Raw genomic sequence first — 14177 nt, 5'->3', positions numbered from 1 at the left:
GGGGCAGGACCCCCTCCTGCAGCCACAGCCCCATAGGGTTTAGGCCTCAGGACCTGCCCGCACCTCCTTCCAGCACTGTGGCTGCTGGGGAGCCTGTTTCTCCCTCAGCGTAAGCCCCAGTAGCAGGGGGAGACTGGCCCCCCAGCTCCAACCCTCCACCTGGTGTCAGGTTCACCCACAGGAAGCTGACAAGCCCTGCCTTGTCGGCCGGCATGGCCTTCTGCCCAGAGTGAGGACAGGGCACAGAGAAGCCACAGCCCTGACCCTCACCTGGTGGTTCGGTCAGCTGACCTCAGACAGTGTCACCCTGCCTGGAGGTCACCTTCATGGGACTCTGGAGGAATCTAGGCTCCCCCTGAGCCACTCGGCTGGCCCTGATGGAGTCATGCGCCCTTCACTGCCTGAGCGATGTCTTCATGGGCCAGGAAACCAACGGCCGGCTGCAGAGCCCGCTCCCTGACCCCGTGCCGGACCTCCTCACCTGATGTAGAAACCCAGACCTGAGCCCGAGGCTGGCCTCTCTGCCTCCTGAAGACGGTCCCGGGCTTTAACCTGCAGTCATGCCCGCCTTTCCCGGGGCACCAGCGGGGTGTGTGCCTCAGTTTCCCGGTTGTCACTTCTGGCCCCGTGGCAGCCCCTCCTCCATGTCGAGCCCACGGGTGCTGTGCTCCAGCCCCCCAGCCCGGGTTTCATTCCGTGGAGCAGGCCCAGGGCGGTCATGCTTTGCGCTCCTGTCCCACCAGCCTGCCATCCTGCACAGGTGACAGTGCACGCGGGGTGTCTCTGGCATTTTCTGGCCCTTGTTCTGTGCCAGGTGCATGTGAGGGTCTACGTGTGAGGCTCTTGTGCTGGCAGGTCTCAGCGGCCCCATCAAGTCAGGAGAGAGACAGAGGCCAAGCATTCCCTCCTTCCCTCGACCCCACCCCCTCCAGGGGTTCCGGGAGACAGATGGCGCCTGGCCCCCCAGGTCTTCAGGCCAGAGGCAGGGGCTCCCCGACGGCTGTGAGGTCCCGATGGCCAGGGGCTGTGTGTGCGTGGAGCGGGCACCGTGGAGGGGGCTTCTCAGCCTCGCCGGCAGCCAGGGACCGCTGTGCCCCTCTGACAGGGGAAGGCACCACGCTCAGTGCTCACCGCCAGGCAGATAGCGCGGTGTAGAATGTTCCACGGCCCTGCCCGTCCCCGTCCTCTCAGAGTCACCCTGAGCTCCGAATTCGGTATGCCTGGAGCAGCAGGGGCACAGATGGCAGGGGCCACCTGGAGGAGACAGTGAGTGGGTGGGCTGTGGGGGCCCCTGCGGGGTGGGGCAGAGTGGGGTCCCTGCAGAGAGTGACAGAGGGTCTCCGGGGCAGGACGGGCGGAGAGCAACGGGACCAGGGTGGGTGGGAGGGCAAAGCCCCTCCCTCCGGTGGTCTGCGTAGCTTCACAAGGATACTGTCCCCGGGTGTCGGTATCCACGTATAGCCCCCTGGCTGTCCACCTAATCCCGGGCCTCACACCGCGTCGCAGTGAGGATGGGAGCGGCGCCCCCCCCCCAGACCTGGTGTCTGCACGGAGGGTCCCAGACCTTCCCGGGGAGGGGGGTGACAGGAGGACCAGGACGGGGGCAGAGTTCACTGATCCCCGCAGCTCCCTGGGTTTCTGAGACGCCTGCTGAGTTTTGCAGCTGCAGCTTCATCTCCCTGAGCTCAGGGCCCGGAGCCTGGTTCCTGCCCCAGCCTGTTCGCCTGCCCGGTGGGCCCTCTCCGTGGGGAGCCTGCGTCGGCGGCACCCCGGGTCATGTGTCTGGTGCCAAAGCAGGCTGCGCACGGAGCCAGCAATGGATTTAGAAACCTCTGCTTCCCCCCGGTGTGAGCAGAGGCACCCGAAGCTTCCAGGCACAGAGCCATAGGTCGGGAGCGGTGGAGGGAGACTAGGCCAGGCCCCGGGTGGGGACGGGGCGGCCAGGCTGCCTCCTCCCCACAAGGGGCTTCTGGGGGCAAGCAGGGGAAGCAGCTGCCTACGTGGAAGAGCAGACATGGGACCCCTGGGCCATCACCCACCCACTGCCCCCATTTGGGTCACCCACATGGGCCATCTCCACAGCTTCCTTTCCGTAAGGATCAGACGGGAAGGCCGGCTCCTGAAGCTGCTTCGAGGAGGAGCATGTCCATGGGACGTGTCCTAGCGCCTGCTGTCCTGCGAAGAGCAGAGCCGGACCGTCAGCCCTGGTGCCCTCGGCTGCGGGGCACGTGTGGTCCTCTGCCCCAACCTGAGTGGGTCCCCACTGTGCATGCCCACAGCTCCCTGGGTGGCTCCCGTGGGGGTGTCCATCGCACCCTGGCCCCCACTAGGTCCTGGCTCTGATGCCCGTGGGTGTGTCTGTGCAGGCTCTGCCCGTCGAGGAGGTCGGGGGGCTGGTGAGGAGCTAGAGCTGTGTGTGCAGACCCCAGCGAGGAAGAGGTTCAAGCCATGCTGTGGCCTGACTGGTGCCAAGCTCAGGAAGCCAGGGCAGGGCCTAGAGCCACCCAGTGCGGTGGCAAAGCTCTGGCCACCAAACTCTGCGTAAACCTTCCAGAAACAGGAAAACGCTGGTCTTCCTCTGTTGATCGTGGTTGCTTTGACTGGGGCTTCCCTGCCAGGCCTGGGGTGTGGGGGCCTCCTTGTGCGTTGGCTCCCTGGTCTCTAGCTGGGCCCCGGGGGGTTCTTCTAGGTGGAGATGCCGCAGCCCAGACGCCGAGTCTCTTGCCCAAGGACACACCGCGCAGCTTGGCGGGTCGTATCCTGCACGGGGCAGCTGGTCAGGGCGGAGCCGAAGGGAGCCGAGCCGCGCACCCTGCCTGGAGGAGGGGACGCTCCTCCCCGTCCCACACATGGCCCCACGCGTGGTCGTGGCCCCACACGTTGCTTCCAGGTGGCCCCAAGCAGCCTGGACACAGAGCTGAAGAATCTTCCCAGGGGGCCTCCCCCCTGCGCCCCCGAAGTGCTGCTCCGGGTTCCAGGCCCAAGGGCAGGCTCCGGGGCTAGCACAGGAGCACTGGACTGCGGGTCTGGGGGCCTTGGGGCCGCTGTGGACCCCGTATGCAGGCAGGGCCCCTCCGTCCACCTGGCGCCCCAGGGCAGCCCAGGCTGGGAGGAGCAGTGCCCTCCAGCACCTCTCCCTCCCCTCCCTGCCCCGGCTCACGCAGGGGCAGGCGTCCACAGGGAAGCGAGAGGGAGGAGGTGCCCTGCCCTCCCCGCGGCACAGTCCGGCGGGAGCCAGCCAATGTGCAGCTGCAATTGGATGAAGAGGGATGGGGTGAGAGGAGAGGAGGGGTGTCACGGGGCCCCGAGGCCTCAGTGTACCGGGAGCGCCAGGCCTGAGGCCTGACTTTGAGGAAACGAGTCCACAGGCGGGGGACTGGGGGCTGGGAGGCTCGGGGGAGAGCCCAGGGCCCCCTCCACGCTGCCGGACAAGCGGGGGGGAAGCAGCCACTCCTCTGCAGAAGAGGAACCGTGAAACCCTTTCCGGCCAGGGGCCGGGCACAGGCTGTCCCCGAGTAGGTCTCGAGAAGCAGCCGCACCCCAGAACGTGTGAGGGGCAGGCTCAGGCTCCCCAGGCTGAGCGTCTGCCACGTGCTGTTGGGGTGGGAGTGGGGGGCCGTCCCCGGGGGCCGTGTCCGTGCTGTGTGGCAGGGCGATGCCCCCCGACAGCCTCCTCCGGGGCCAGCGCCCGCGAGCCGCAGTGGAATGACCCCAGACCCCCTTCCTGCCGTTCTTCCTCCTGGAAACATCTCGGGGGGCGGGAGAGCAGGCTGGCTTCAGGCCAGGACAAGGGAAGCCGGAGGCCCCCCGCCCACCTGCTCCGTAGGAGCTGCCGCACGTCCTGGGCGGGCTGCAGGTGGTTCTGAGGAACGGCTGCCTCGTGGCTGGCAACAAGCCGGCCCGTTTCCATCTGCCTTCCTCTTCGTCCCCGGAGCCCCCCCAGGGCCGTTTGTTCTCCGTTCTGTTCATGATCGTCACCTTCTGAGAGAATGTGGGCGCCCGGTGCTCGGGGAGGTGCGGGGCAGCCGGGGAGCTGGCCCTCGGGCGCCACGTGGGTACCCCTCCTCCATCAGCGGGCCTGCGTGGGAAGCCCGTCGCCTTGTCTCGGGTCTTTATTGGCCGGAGCGTTGGTGGGACCTGGTGGTCTGTGCAGGTGAATGCTGCGGGCCGCTCCCCAGGGACACGGGTTCGCCAAGACGTCCGGGGTCCCTGTGTGCAACATCAGGAGATAAACTGCCGTGGAAGCCTTGAGTCTGCGTGAACGGTCACGCTAACGTCAAAGCCGCCTTGTCTGGGCGCTGCTGTAGGTCGGAGCCCTGGGGTGACGGGATCTGTGTGACCTGCCTGGGTAGGGAGGGCTCTACCTCTGCGGCGAACCGCAGGCGTGTGGAGCGAGTGCAGGTGCACGGCTGGCCCAGCCCCCCAGAGCCACGCCGCCCGCTCCCCGGGCCCAGCACGTCCCCGGGCCGATGCCCATGAAGCATGTTTTTGATCATTCACAAGACTTCCCTGTGTCTCCCAGCATCAAGGAAAACAAAAGCTGCCCTGTGCCCTGGCCCCCGGCGCGCCTGCCCACGGTCCTGCCCGCGGTCCGCAGGAGAAGCAGGGCACGTGGGCGTGGCAGCCCCCGCCAGGGCCCCGGCCCCTCCTGTCTGTGGTCAGAGGCCCCTTGCAGGGATGAGCGGGCCGGGCACGCATGCCAAGCCTCATGCAGGCAGGCCCAGCCCCTGCATGACTTTCTGTCCCCAGAGGAAGTAGCCCCGGCAGTGGCCGGCCCCTACCCTGCCTTGGAAAGGCTCCGCGTGACAACCCGGTCTCGGGTGGGAGCCCCGACACCCGAGGCGGAAGCCGCAGGGGAGCAGACCGACCTGACCGCTTGAAAATGAAGTGAGCGGATTCCGGCCTGGAATGAGAATGCCCCCCCCCCCCGGGTTCCCGTGGTCCGCGGACGTGTGCCAGGGGCGCGGGAGAGGGTTTTATCCCATTAGGAAAAGAACCTCTTCGTGGATTCACGGGGTGGTTTCTTTTCCATCAGAAACAAGTGTTGAATTTTAACAAATGCCTCCTCGGTGCGCACTGAGAGGGCCCGATGTCACTTCCCGCTGGCAGCTTGGAGTGTGGTTTTGTCGCTAGTTCGAAGCTTTCCCTAAGTAAACCTGGCTCCAGGGTGCTCTGTGCGCCCGGCTTCAGCCTGCTGGCGTCCTCCTGGCACTTGTGTGTGTGTTTATGGGTGCGGGGAGGCCATCTGCGCAGGCTGTGGCTCCGGCCGGGCCTTGCCGCCTCCGGGGGGTGCGGATCAGGGTTTTGTTAACTCTTTAAAGGACCTGGGGAGCCGCTCGGCTGCTCCTCTGAGCTCCAGGATTTGAAAGAACTGCCTGAGTCTAGCACTTTTTTTTTTTAAGATTTTATTTATTTATTTATTCATGAAAGACACACAGAGAGAGGCAGAGACACAGGCAGAGGGAGAAGCAGGCTCCATGCAGGGAGCCTGACGCGGGACTCGATCCCGGGACCCCGAGGTCACGCCCTGGGCGGAAGGCAGACGCTCAACCACTGAGCCACCCGGTCCCTTACCTTTTAAGAGTAGTATTGCTATTGCCTTATAATCATCGCATGTGAGCAAACCGTCAAGTTCACATTTGACCTCAAGATTCTACGAGCGACGTGATATTAATTTCTAGAGATGTGATTTTTTTTTAATTTCTCCTTTTCTTAGTAATTTCCACTTTTTAATATTGTAGTCCAAGAATACTGGCATAGAATTTCCATTTGGGGAATGTGTCATTTTTCTTTGTTGTCTAAATAGTGGCCTTTGAACAGGTTGTTGATTCTCTGGAGCAGACACTTCACGTGCGGTCACTGAATCCGGCTTATTCACTTTATGCTGGTTCTAAGCTGCTTAGCCCTGAAAGGGGTGTTCAGGTCTCGGACGTGACGGTGTGGTCGACTCCATCTGGCATGACGGGCATCCGCGGGCTCTCCGTGTACCGTGGGGCTCTCAAAACACCATCGGGCGTGAATGCCCCACTTGCTCTGCACCGGGCCGGGCCGCGCTGCTGAGGCCGCCCCTCCTGTGGGCCTCCTGGCCCACCTTCACTCTCCCTCCAGCGCTGGCTCCCCTTGGCCTTTGAGGTGACCCCAGTGAGCAGGGTAAATGGGATTTTATCTTCATCTTACGCGGTCCCCGTCCTCATGGAGTTTGCAGGCTAGTTGTCGAGACCCACAGCAAGCGAATCAAAGTACAAAGTGAGACGTCTGTGAGGGGAACCCCACTTTACCAGGAGGCCAGCAGGCCTTTTTGAGGCAGTGATATTTGAGGGAAGAGCAGAGGTTGGCCTTGTGGAGATGGGGTTAAGAGCCTTCCAAGCAGAAAGAGCGGCACGTGCAAAGATCCTGAGGTAGACGTGTCGACCGGCACAGCTAGCCTGTGGCCCGTGAGAAGGAGAGGACGTGCTTGAGGGTGGGGGCCACACCAGGGCTTTGAATTCAGCCCAGGCGAGCATTGAAGGTATGAAGCAAGGTGCTAAGATGTGGGCGGCAGACGGGGGGCCGGGGGGGTGGGCAGGGGTGAGGCAGCCAGTAGTGGACTGCGCGCCGCGGTGCAGGGGAGAGGAAAGCAGGGAGGGCTTCGATGGCCGCCCCCGACGAAGCCGAGAGGCGGGCCCCAGAGTGGGGGAGGAGAAGAGGTGCAGAGAGGCCAAGGCCCCCGCCCTAAACTTAGCGCAGAAAAGTGGAAGCTGGTGTTAGCAATGTGGGTTGTGATAACCCCCCGAGACACGTCACTTCTTCCTGTCCTGGGCAGACCCCTCTGGAGGAGTGTGGACGGCGCACGGGCCGCGCAGGGTCTCCTGGGGGCTGGGGCAGGGCCAACCTGGAAGCAGGTGTGTTGGCCGCCGATGTGGATGTGGACAGGTCCCCGCTGCACGTGGGGATGGGGAAGGTCACCGCCGGCCCAGGGGGCAGGGAGCCTGCAGCCTGTGGACGCCCCACCCTCGTAGGGGCCGGAGGGAGGACAGGGGAGCCTCAGGGTGCGGCAGGCCAGGCTGCTGGTGGAGGGGAGGGCCCAGGAGCCCAAGGGAGGGAGGAGGCGGCGGGCAGGAAAAGCGTCCTGTCCCGGGAGAGGACACCAAGGGGAGGCCGGGCCCCGGAGCAGGGGGGCCCCTCCGGTGGCCTTGCCCTTCCTGACCGGCGGCCGCGGGGGTGCCGGGAGCCCGCAGGAGAAGGTGCACACGGAGGGAGGCCTGTCGGAGCGTGTCTCACCAGCGTCCAGCCGTTGGCTGTTTCTCATCATTACGATCTGCAGCGAGCGTCTCCTTACATTACTTTTGTCTACACTTGATGTTATTAATTTGGGATAATCCCCCAGAAGCAGAATTACGGGGCAAAGGGTATCCCCGACCTGAGGACATCGACCCGTAGGGCCGAGCGGCTTTGCGGAAAACGTCCACCAGCTTATCTCCTGTTAGCGATGACACGAGCGCCTGCGTCATTTCACGACGCCTCCGCCGGCGCCGAGCGGTCTCACGCTTAAAGCGGGACGTCTGCTGCTTTTCTTTTTAATCCCGGGGTTGACCTTCTCAGACCCGCATCGGTTGTTTGTCCTTGCAGAGGAGCTGCCTCACCAAGAGCACCGCGGGCAGCTCTCCGTCTGCGTCTTGCACCCCCCCACACACCTCGCCAGCTCCCTGGAAGCCTCCCCCCAGGTCCGCGGGCGTGTTGACAGGCCCCACCCGTCAGCCTGGCGGTCACGTCCCCGTCGGCCGCTGGGACTGCCAGGCCGCCACCTCCCCTCCCCACGGCGGCACCACGAGTGGTGCGTGGTCCCCTGGCAGGTGGAGGCGGAGCCTGATGCAGGTGGACTCAGCCGAAGTCCAAGAGTGGTTCCTCCCCAGGTGTTGGAGGGCCCGGACGCACGCTGCCTGGTCGACTTTTGGTCGAGTTTATAGAACGAGAAGTGCCTACTTGACGAGCCACACGCCAGCTGTCTGGGGAGAAGCGATGAGATGACCTCCACTTATTGGGCACCTGCTCTATGTTGGGCCTTGACCTCAGTTAACTTGACCCACCCCGTAACCCTGCCGGGTGGTCTCCCATTTGACTCTAAAGAGGCCCGGGCTCGCTCGCACAGGGGACGTGCGATTCAGACAGGGGCCCCGAGATCCCCAGGATCGCTCACGGTAAGCGGTGGAGCTGGGATTTGAATCCAGGTCTGTGGGTGTCAGGGCCCAGGCTCAGGTCCCACATCAGGGCCGGTCAGACCTAGTTGAGGGGACACCACGGTTGTCCCCAGAGCAGACAATGTGCCTGGGGCATCAGTGGGCATCGGCCCTCTTGTCAACATGCGTCATAGGGCCCTTGACTTGGGACCCAAACTTATTGGAAACTCCCACCATAGCGTTCGGGAACATTCCAAGAAAAGTTTGCTTAAGGACCCAGAATAGAAAGTCTCAGCTAAAAAGAAAAAAAAAGGATAATTGCTTGGTTACGTGAGAACTGAAAATGGAGAGTTAGGGGAAGAATATTTGTCATGATTATTTTGGGCCCTTCAATCAGTTCAACGTTCTTCTCAAGAGAAGAATACACGCTGAGGGAAATTCTCTTATCACACCCTTGCTGACAGGGCCCAAAATATTTATTGAAAGTCTCAGCTGTCACTTCTGTATAAATAAACAGGATATGGATGGCCGACTGCCTGTTGGAGATATTTTTAGACGAGGGTGGCTCTGCAGACTGGAGGGATAATGTTTCAAGGAGAAAGCGCCCGATCCCAGAATAGTCCCCATCAGGCCCAGCCCCTGCGTGGCCTGTGCGTGGGGCCTGTGAGTCCCCGTTCCCTGGGTCAGGGCCTCCTCCCCGTCCTGCTGGGCCAGCCCGGAGAGGGCGGCACCTCTTCCCAGACACATCCCAACCCCACACCTCAGGTGCAGAGGATAAGGGACCGTGTTTGGGATCAGGGTCTGTCACTGGTCCCGCTGTGAACACCGCAAGTTAGGCGGGTCTGGTGGACCTGAGGAGGAGGAGAAGACAGCCCCTGGGACCAGCGCTTGTCACCCGTATCCCTGTGGCTGGTCAACAACCAGCCCAGGAGGCTGGGCTTCGGGGTTTAACAACATGCGACACATCCAGCTCTTACCTGTGCCAGGCACCTGATGTATGCTAGTGAGGCCCGGCCGGTCACGTGCCTCTTTCCGCTTCTGTTTTTACTTGAAACACGAGTCCTTGTTAACTTGAGTGGGAAAAGCTTGCGCCCCGGAGGGCACGGGTCCCACACACGCCTGCTGCTGGGGCCTAATGCACCCCACGCACCCTCCTGCATGGACTGAGGGGGGGGGGCCGTGGTCCCCGTGCACTCAGAGAGGGACCCAGAGAGCAGCCAGGGCAAGAAAAACAGTGACTTAGTGATTTATTCTTTTTTAAAAGACTTTATTTATTTATTCATGAGGGACACAGAGAGAGAGGCAGAGACACGGGCAGAGGGAGAAGCAGGCTCCCTGCGGGGAGCCCGATGCGGGACTCGATCCCGGGACCCCGGGGTGACGCCCTGGGCCAAAGGCAGATGCTCAACCACTGAGTCATCCAGGCTCCCCTGACTTAGTGGTTTAGAGACCATATAACAGGAGTGGTGGTAAGGGGGGTAGGGGCCCAGGGGTGCTGGAGACCCCCGCCTCTTCCATGCAGCCTTTCCAAGCCTCCGTGGGTAGCTTGCTGATCTGTGGCCTCTGCTCCAAACTCACGTGTGAAAGCTATTTTTGCTGGGCACGGCATCCTGGGCAGACGGGGCTGTGTTCCCACCACTGCTGCCAATACTTCGTCACCCCCTTGTCTCCCGGCCTGCGCAGTCTCTGGTAAGAAGTCTGCTGACATCCTATCATTGCTCCTCCCTAGGTGTCTTTTGTCTCCACAGACCCTGGGATTTTTTTTTTTTTTTGACCCTAGAATTTTTTTTCTTGGATTTTCTTTTTTTTCTTTATCTTTGGTGTTCAGCTGCTTGTTTGAACTTGACGTGTCTAGGTGGTTGTTTCTCCACTGTTGCCGTTGCCTTGGTGTTTGCCCCGTTTGGGGTTCTCTGACTTCTTGGGTGTGCAATCTGATATCTGGCTGTTTGGGGAAAAATTTTTCAGGTATTATCTCTTCAACTATTGCTTCCACCCCATTTCTTCTCCCTCTTCTGGGACGCAGAGTACAAGTTGGAGCTGAGACCATTGACAGTGTTATTCATTCACCACCGGGATGCTCTCTTTTTTTTTTCCTCTTTGTGTTTCTGTTTGAGTAGTTTCTACTGACCCACCTTCAGGTTCACTGATTCATTGCTCGGATGTCGGGTCTGCTGAAGAGCCCGTCAAAGGAATTCTCTTCGATACTGAGACTTGGCTTTATTTCTAGCATTTCTCTTTGGCTTTTGTGAGTGTGCATCTCCGTGGAAATTCCCTGTTGCTGTATGTCATCTGGCTTCTCCGCCCGGACCCTTTATCACACTCGTCTGTTTGGTAGTCCCAGCATCTCAGTCATCCCGGAGTCTGATTCTGTTCATGGATTTATCTCTTGACAAAGGGTTGCTTGGTTTCTGTTGCTTTTCGATGAAAAGCTCGTGATTCTGTACTGAATACTGGACTTTCGTGTAGAGGACAGCACAGCCTGGGGTAACTAGTGTTCCTATCTGGAAATGGGTGGCCTCTTCTGCGAGGCTGTTAGGGTGGGGTTTGAGTCCATCTTGTCGGGACTTACTGAGCTGGGTTTGGGCCTTGTGGCTGCCGTGGTTGCCTTCAGAGCACCACAGGCCTCCCTACCTCAGGCAGCGGGCTGCCATTGCCTTGTGCTCGGGGCCGGGGCTGGTGAAGTGTCCTCAGTGCAGTGTCCCACCCCACATGACTGTGCCCCAGACCGCGTCTCTCTCCACCTTGTCTGGGCAGCAACGGCTCCTGCTTGCTATTCCATGCCAGGTCTGTATGAGCTCAGACAGGCCCTGTGTCTCCGGGTGGCCAAGCCCTGCCCTGTACCTGTGGGGTCTTGGCTGGCAGATCCCTGCCCCTCTCCCAGTGACAGGAGACCTCTGTTTGGTATCATGCAGGGTCCTAGGCCCAGGACGCATTCCTGCTGCTCTCCCAAAGGAGAAGAGTCTTTCCATGTCCTTCTGTGGGCCACAGAGCATCTTGCTCGTGCCCTGGGGCCGACAGGCTGACCATCCCTCTGTCAGCCGCGTAAGGGGTTTGCTTTCCAGGAGATACAGGGCTGAGAACGGCGGAGGGCTAGGGTCTGTTTGTCACCATTCACTGCTCTTCCTCCAGCCGTCTAAGGCTCTGCAAAATATTCAAGGAACATGTGGTGTTTGGGCCTGGCCCCAAGCGGCAGCTCATCTGCTCGCCCCTCATCTATCTCATGAGCACCCACTGGAGCCTCATGGGAAAAACGAGTGAGTCACAAAACTGCCAGCGTGTCTGGGGCCCCAGAAATTCCAGGCTGACCTTCTAGCCCACAGTTGGCCTCTGGCAGCGTGTTAGAAGTGGATTTCTCCTCACGACTGGTGTGGCGGCTGTGTCTTGTTCCCACGCTCTGCCCCAGGTGGGGCCGTTCCTGCGTAGCTTCTCCTTGAGATAAGTCACGTCACTGCTTTGCAACCTCTGCTCCCTGATGGACTCCAGGAAACAAACCCTTCCATAGTTTCTCTGGCGTTTTTTGTTATCGTTCAGGTAAGAGCAACACTCTTTGCAGCAGAGGGTTCTTCTGCAGTTTCCAGAAGCAGAAGCGACTCACCTACTACATTTTAATTTCCCCCAGTGTTGAATCTTGAGTTATTAAAAAGTGATTTATCTCAGAGTATTAACCATAGAACCACCGTATCCGGCAATTACGCTTCGGGGTGTACGCCCAAAAGAATTGGAAGCAGGGTCCTCTATGCTCAGGGAAATAAACCTGTCACAAAGAGACAAAGATTCTGTGATCCCACTCACGCGAGGTCCCTAGGGCGGTCACACTCAGAGACAAAAAATGTGGAATGGTGGGTGGGGAAGAGGGGGATGGGAAATCAGTGTCTCCTGGGGACAGAGTTTGTTTTTGGAAAGATGAGAAAGTTGTGGAGACGGACGGTGCTGACGGCCACACAGCAGTGTGAATGTATTTAATGCCACGGACCTGTACACGTAAAAATGGTTAAAATAGTAAAACAGCATTGTTATTTAAATATTACCACAATTAAAAAAAGAGAAATACCGATTTACGGTGCCTGCCCATGTCAAGTACTGTTCGCCGCCCTGGCATTACAGAGGTGGACAGAAGAGACCAGGTCCTGTCGTCGTGGCACTTACAGCCAATAAATAATATAAATACGTCACTCTGTACAATGAGGGGTGAAGAGCACTGTGGGAGCGCCAGTGCGGGTGGAAGGATGGGGCCCGGGAGATAAGGTCTCAGGGGGAGTCCTACCTCCTAGGCTGAGGGGCGTGCATGGGGTAAGGGGGGGTGGACAGCAAGGGGCTGGAGAGGCCGCGGATCTGGGCACAGACCAGGCCACCGTCTGTCCCCCTTTTCGGCTTCCCTTGCATGTGGCATCCCAGTCCCTGGAATCCCAGAAGCGGGGAGGGACGCCCCTAAGGCCCAGCTCACCCTCTGGGACATCTCGGGAGCCCCCACAACACCGTGAGGGTCTCCCCCTCCTGGAGCAGGGCCGCTGCCGTCGGGCCTGGACGTCCAGGGTGCTCGGCACGGTGGGGGTCAGGGTGAGGAGCCCCGCGGGGTCCTGCCTCGGGCCCCTGCCCGCCGCGGGCTGATGAGCGGCCTTCCCATCTGCAGGAGCTACGGGGAGCTCACGGACTGCACCCGGCACGTGGCGGACCAGCTGGACTGCTTCTGGCCCAACGCCGCCGTGGACAAGTTCTTTGTCGCCGTGCACCAGCGCTACTTCAGAAACTGCCCCGCGTCCGGCAGGGCCGTGCGTGACCCGCCCCGGAGCATCCTGTGCCCCTTCATCGTGGTGCCCATCCTGGTGACCCTGCTGGTGACGATGCTGGTGGTGTGGAGAAGCAAGCGCCCCGAGGGCATCGTGTAGGCCTGGGGGTGGCCTCCTGCCGAGGGGGAGCCCTGGCCTGGCCTGGGGACAGCCGCTGCGCCCTCACGGCAGAGCCGGGCCCCGTCCCCGTACTTGTCCCCGGAAGGGCCATCAGAGGTTCGGTGTTAACCTGAGAGCCCCTGGCTGGGACTAGAAGCGACTGGGGCGGGGGAGCCCAGTGTTGGGGGGCAGGAGCATCGCTGGCTCCGTTCCCGGGGAGGGTCCCGGGCTCTGCCTCCCAATGTGCCAACCTCAGGCCGGACTGTGGCCAAGTAGTTGTGATTAAAAGGCCGTCCTCGGAGGTGGCAGCGTCTTTATTTCTGGGGGTGGGGCTGAGAGAGGAGGCGGCGGGAGAAACACTCGCCCATCGGGCTCCACGCGCCGTCCCGGGGCCTCGGGAGGGGTAACGGACGGCCGAGCCCCGAGTGGCCCGCAGGTGCCCCCCCACCCCCCGTCACCTCAGCGTGGCTGCCAGGACCGCGGCGCACAGACCGGGGAGGCCCCTCCTCGATGCCCACCGGCCGCCGGGCGGCGCGCGCTTCCCTGCTCTCCCCGAGGGCCCACCGGCTGTCTCCAGGCCCCTGCTCTCTCGCTCACTATTTTCTTTCAAACTCTGCTTACGACCGCCTTCCAGAAGGTTCTGAACCCCCAAAGGGAGCTTCGGCCCGCTTCCTCCCCACGTCTTCTGAGTCCAGGCCTCTCCTCTGAGGTGCCCGCAGCCTCCACCCCGCCCTCCCCTCCAGGGCCTCTTGGCCGCGGCCCTGCCCCTCCAGGACCACGGACCGACGCCCGTCCCCACCCGCGGCCCCGGCCTCGGCCTCTGCCCTGCGCGCCAGCCCACCAGGCCCGGGGCCCGGCCGTTACCCCTGGGACCTTCAGGGGCCCCCGCGCCCCGCTCAGCCGAGCAGACCCCGCCCCGTGCCGGCCCCTCCCTGGCACCTGCTGTCGCACCGCGCCCAGGCCTTCCGTGACGGCCGACCTCAAGCCTCTGCGCCGAGCCACGCCTGGCAGGAAAGGGGCCCAGGCCGCCCCGACGGCGGGGTCGCCGCCTCAAGGACCAACGGGCGCCCGCATCCACGCGTCAGGACGTGGGCGCCGCTGCGCAGGCTGCGGCGTCAGGGCGGCTCCCCTGGGC

The 14177-nt window shown here is 61.8% G+C and overlaps 1 protein-coding gene across 1 annotated transcript in view; it reads left to right on the top strand.

Annotated features, from left to right (window-relative positions):
• RAMP1 (receptor activity modifying protein 1) overlaps positions 1-13343 on the top strand; it is a 37840-nt gene extending 24497 nt beyond the window's left edge. Inside the window, exon 3 of the mRNA XM_041768005.1 lies at positions 12787-13343. Coding sequence (XP_041623939.1) covers positions 12787-13042 — 256 coding nt within the window. The 3' untranslated portion in view covers positions 13043-13343. The remainder of the gene's footprint in view (positions 1-12786) is intronic.
• Positions 13344-14177: the final 834 nt, after the last annotated feature.

This window comes from Vulpes lagopus, chromosome 8 (assembly GCF_018345385.1).
Source record: "Vulpes lagopus strain Blue_001 chromosome 8, ASM1834538v1, whole genome shotgun sequence".
Lineage (NCBI taxonomy): Eukaryota > Metazoa > Chordata > Mammalia > Carnivora > Canidae > Vulpes > Vulpes lagopus.
This window is presented reverse-complemented; position numbering and strand designations above follow the sequence as displayed.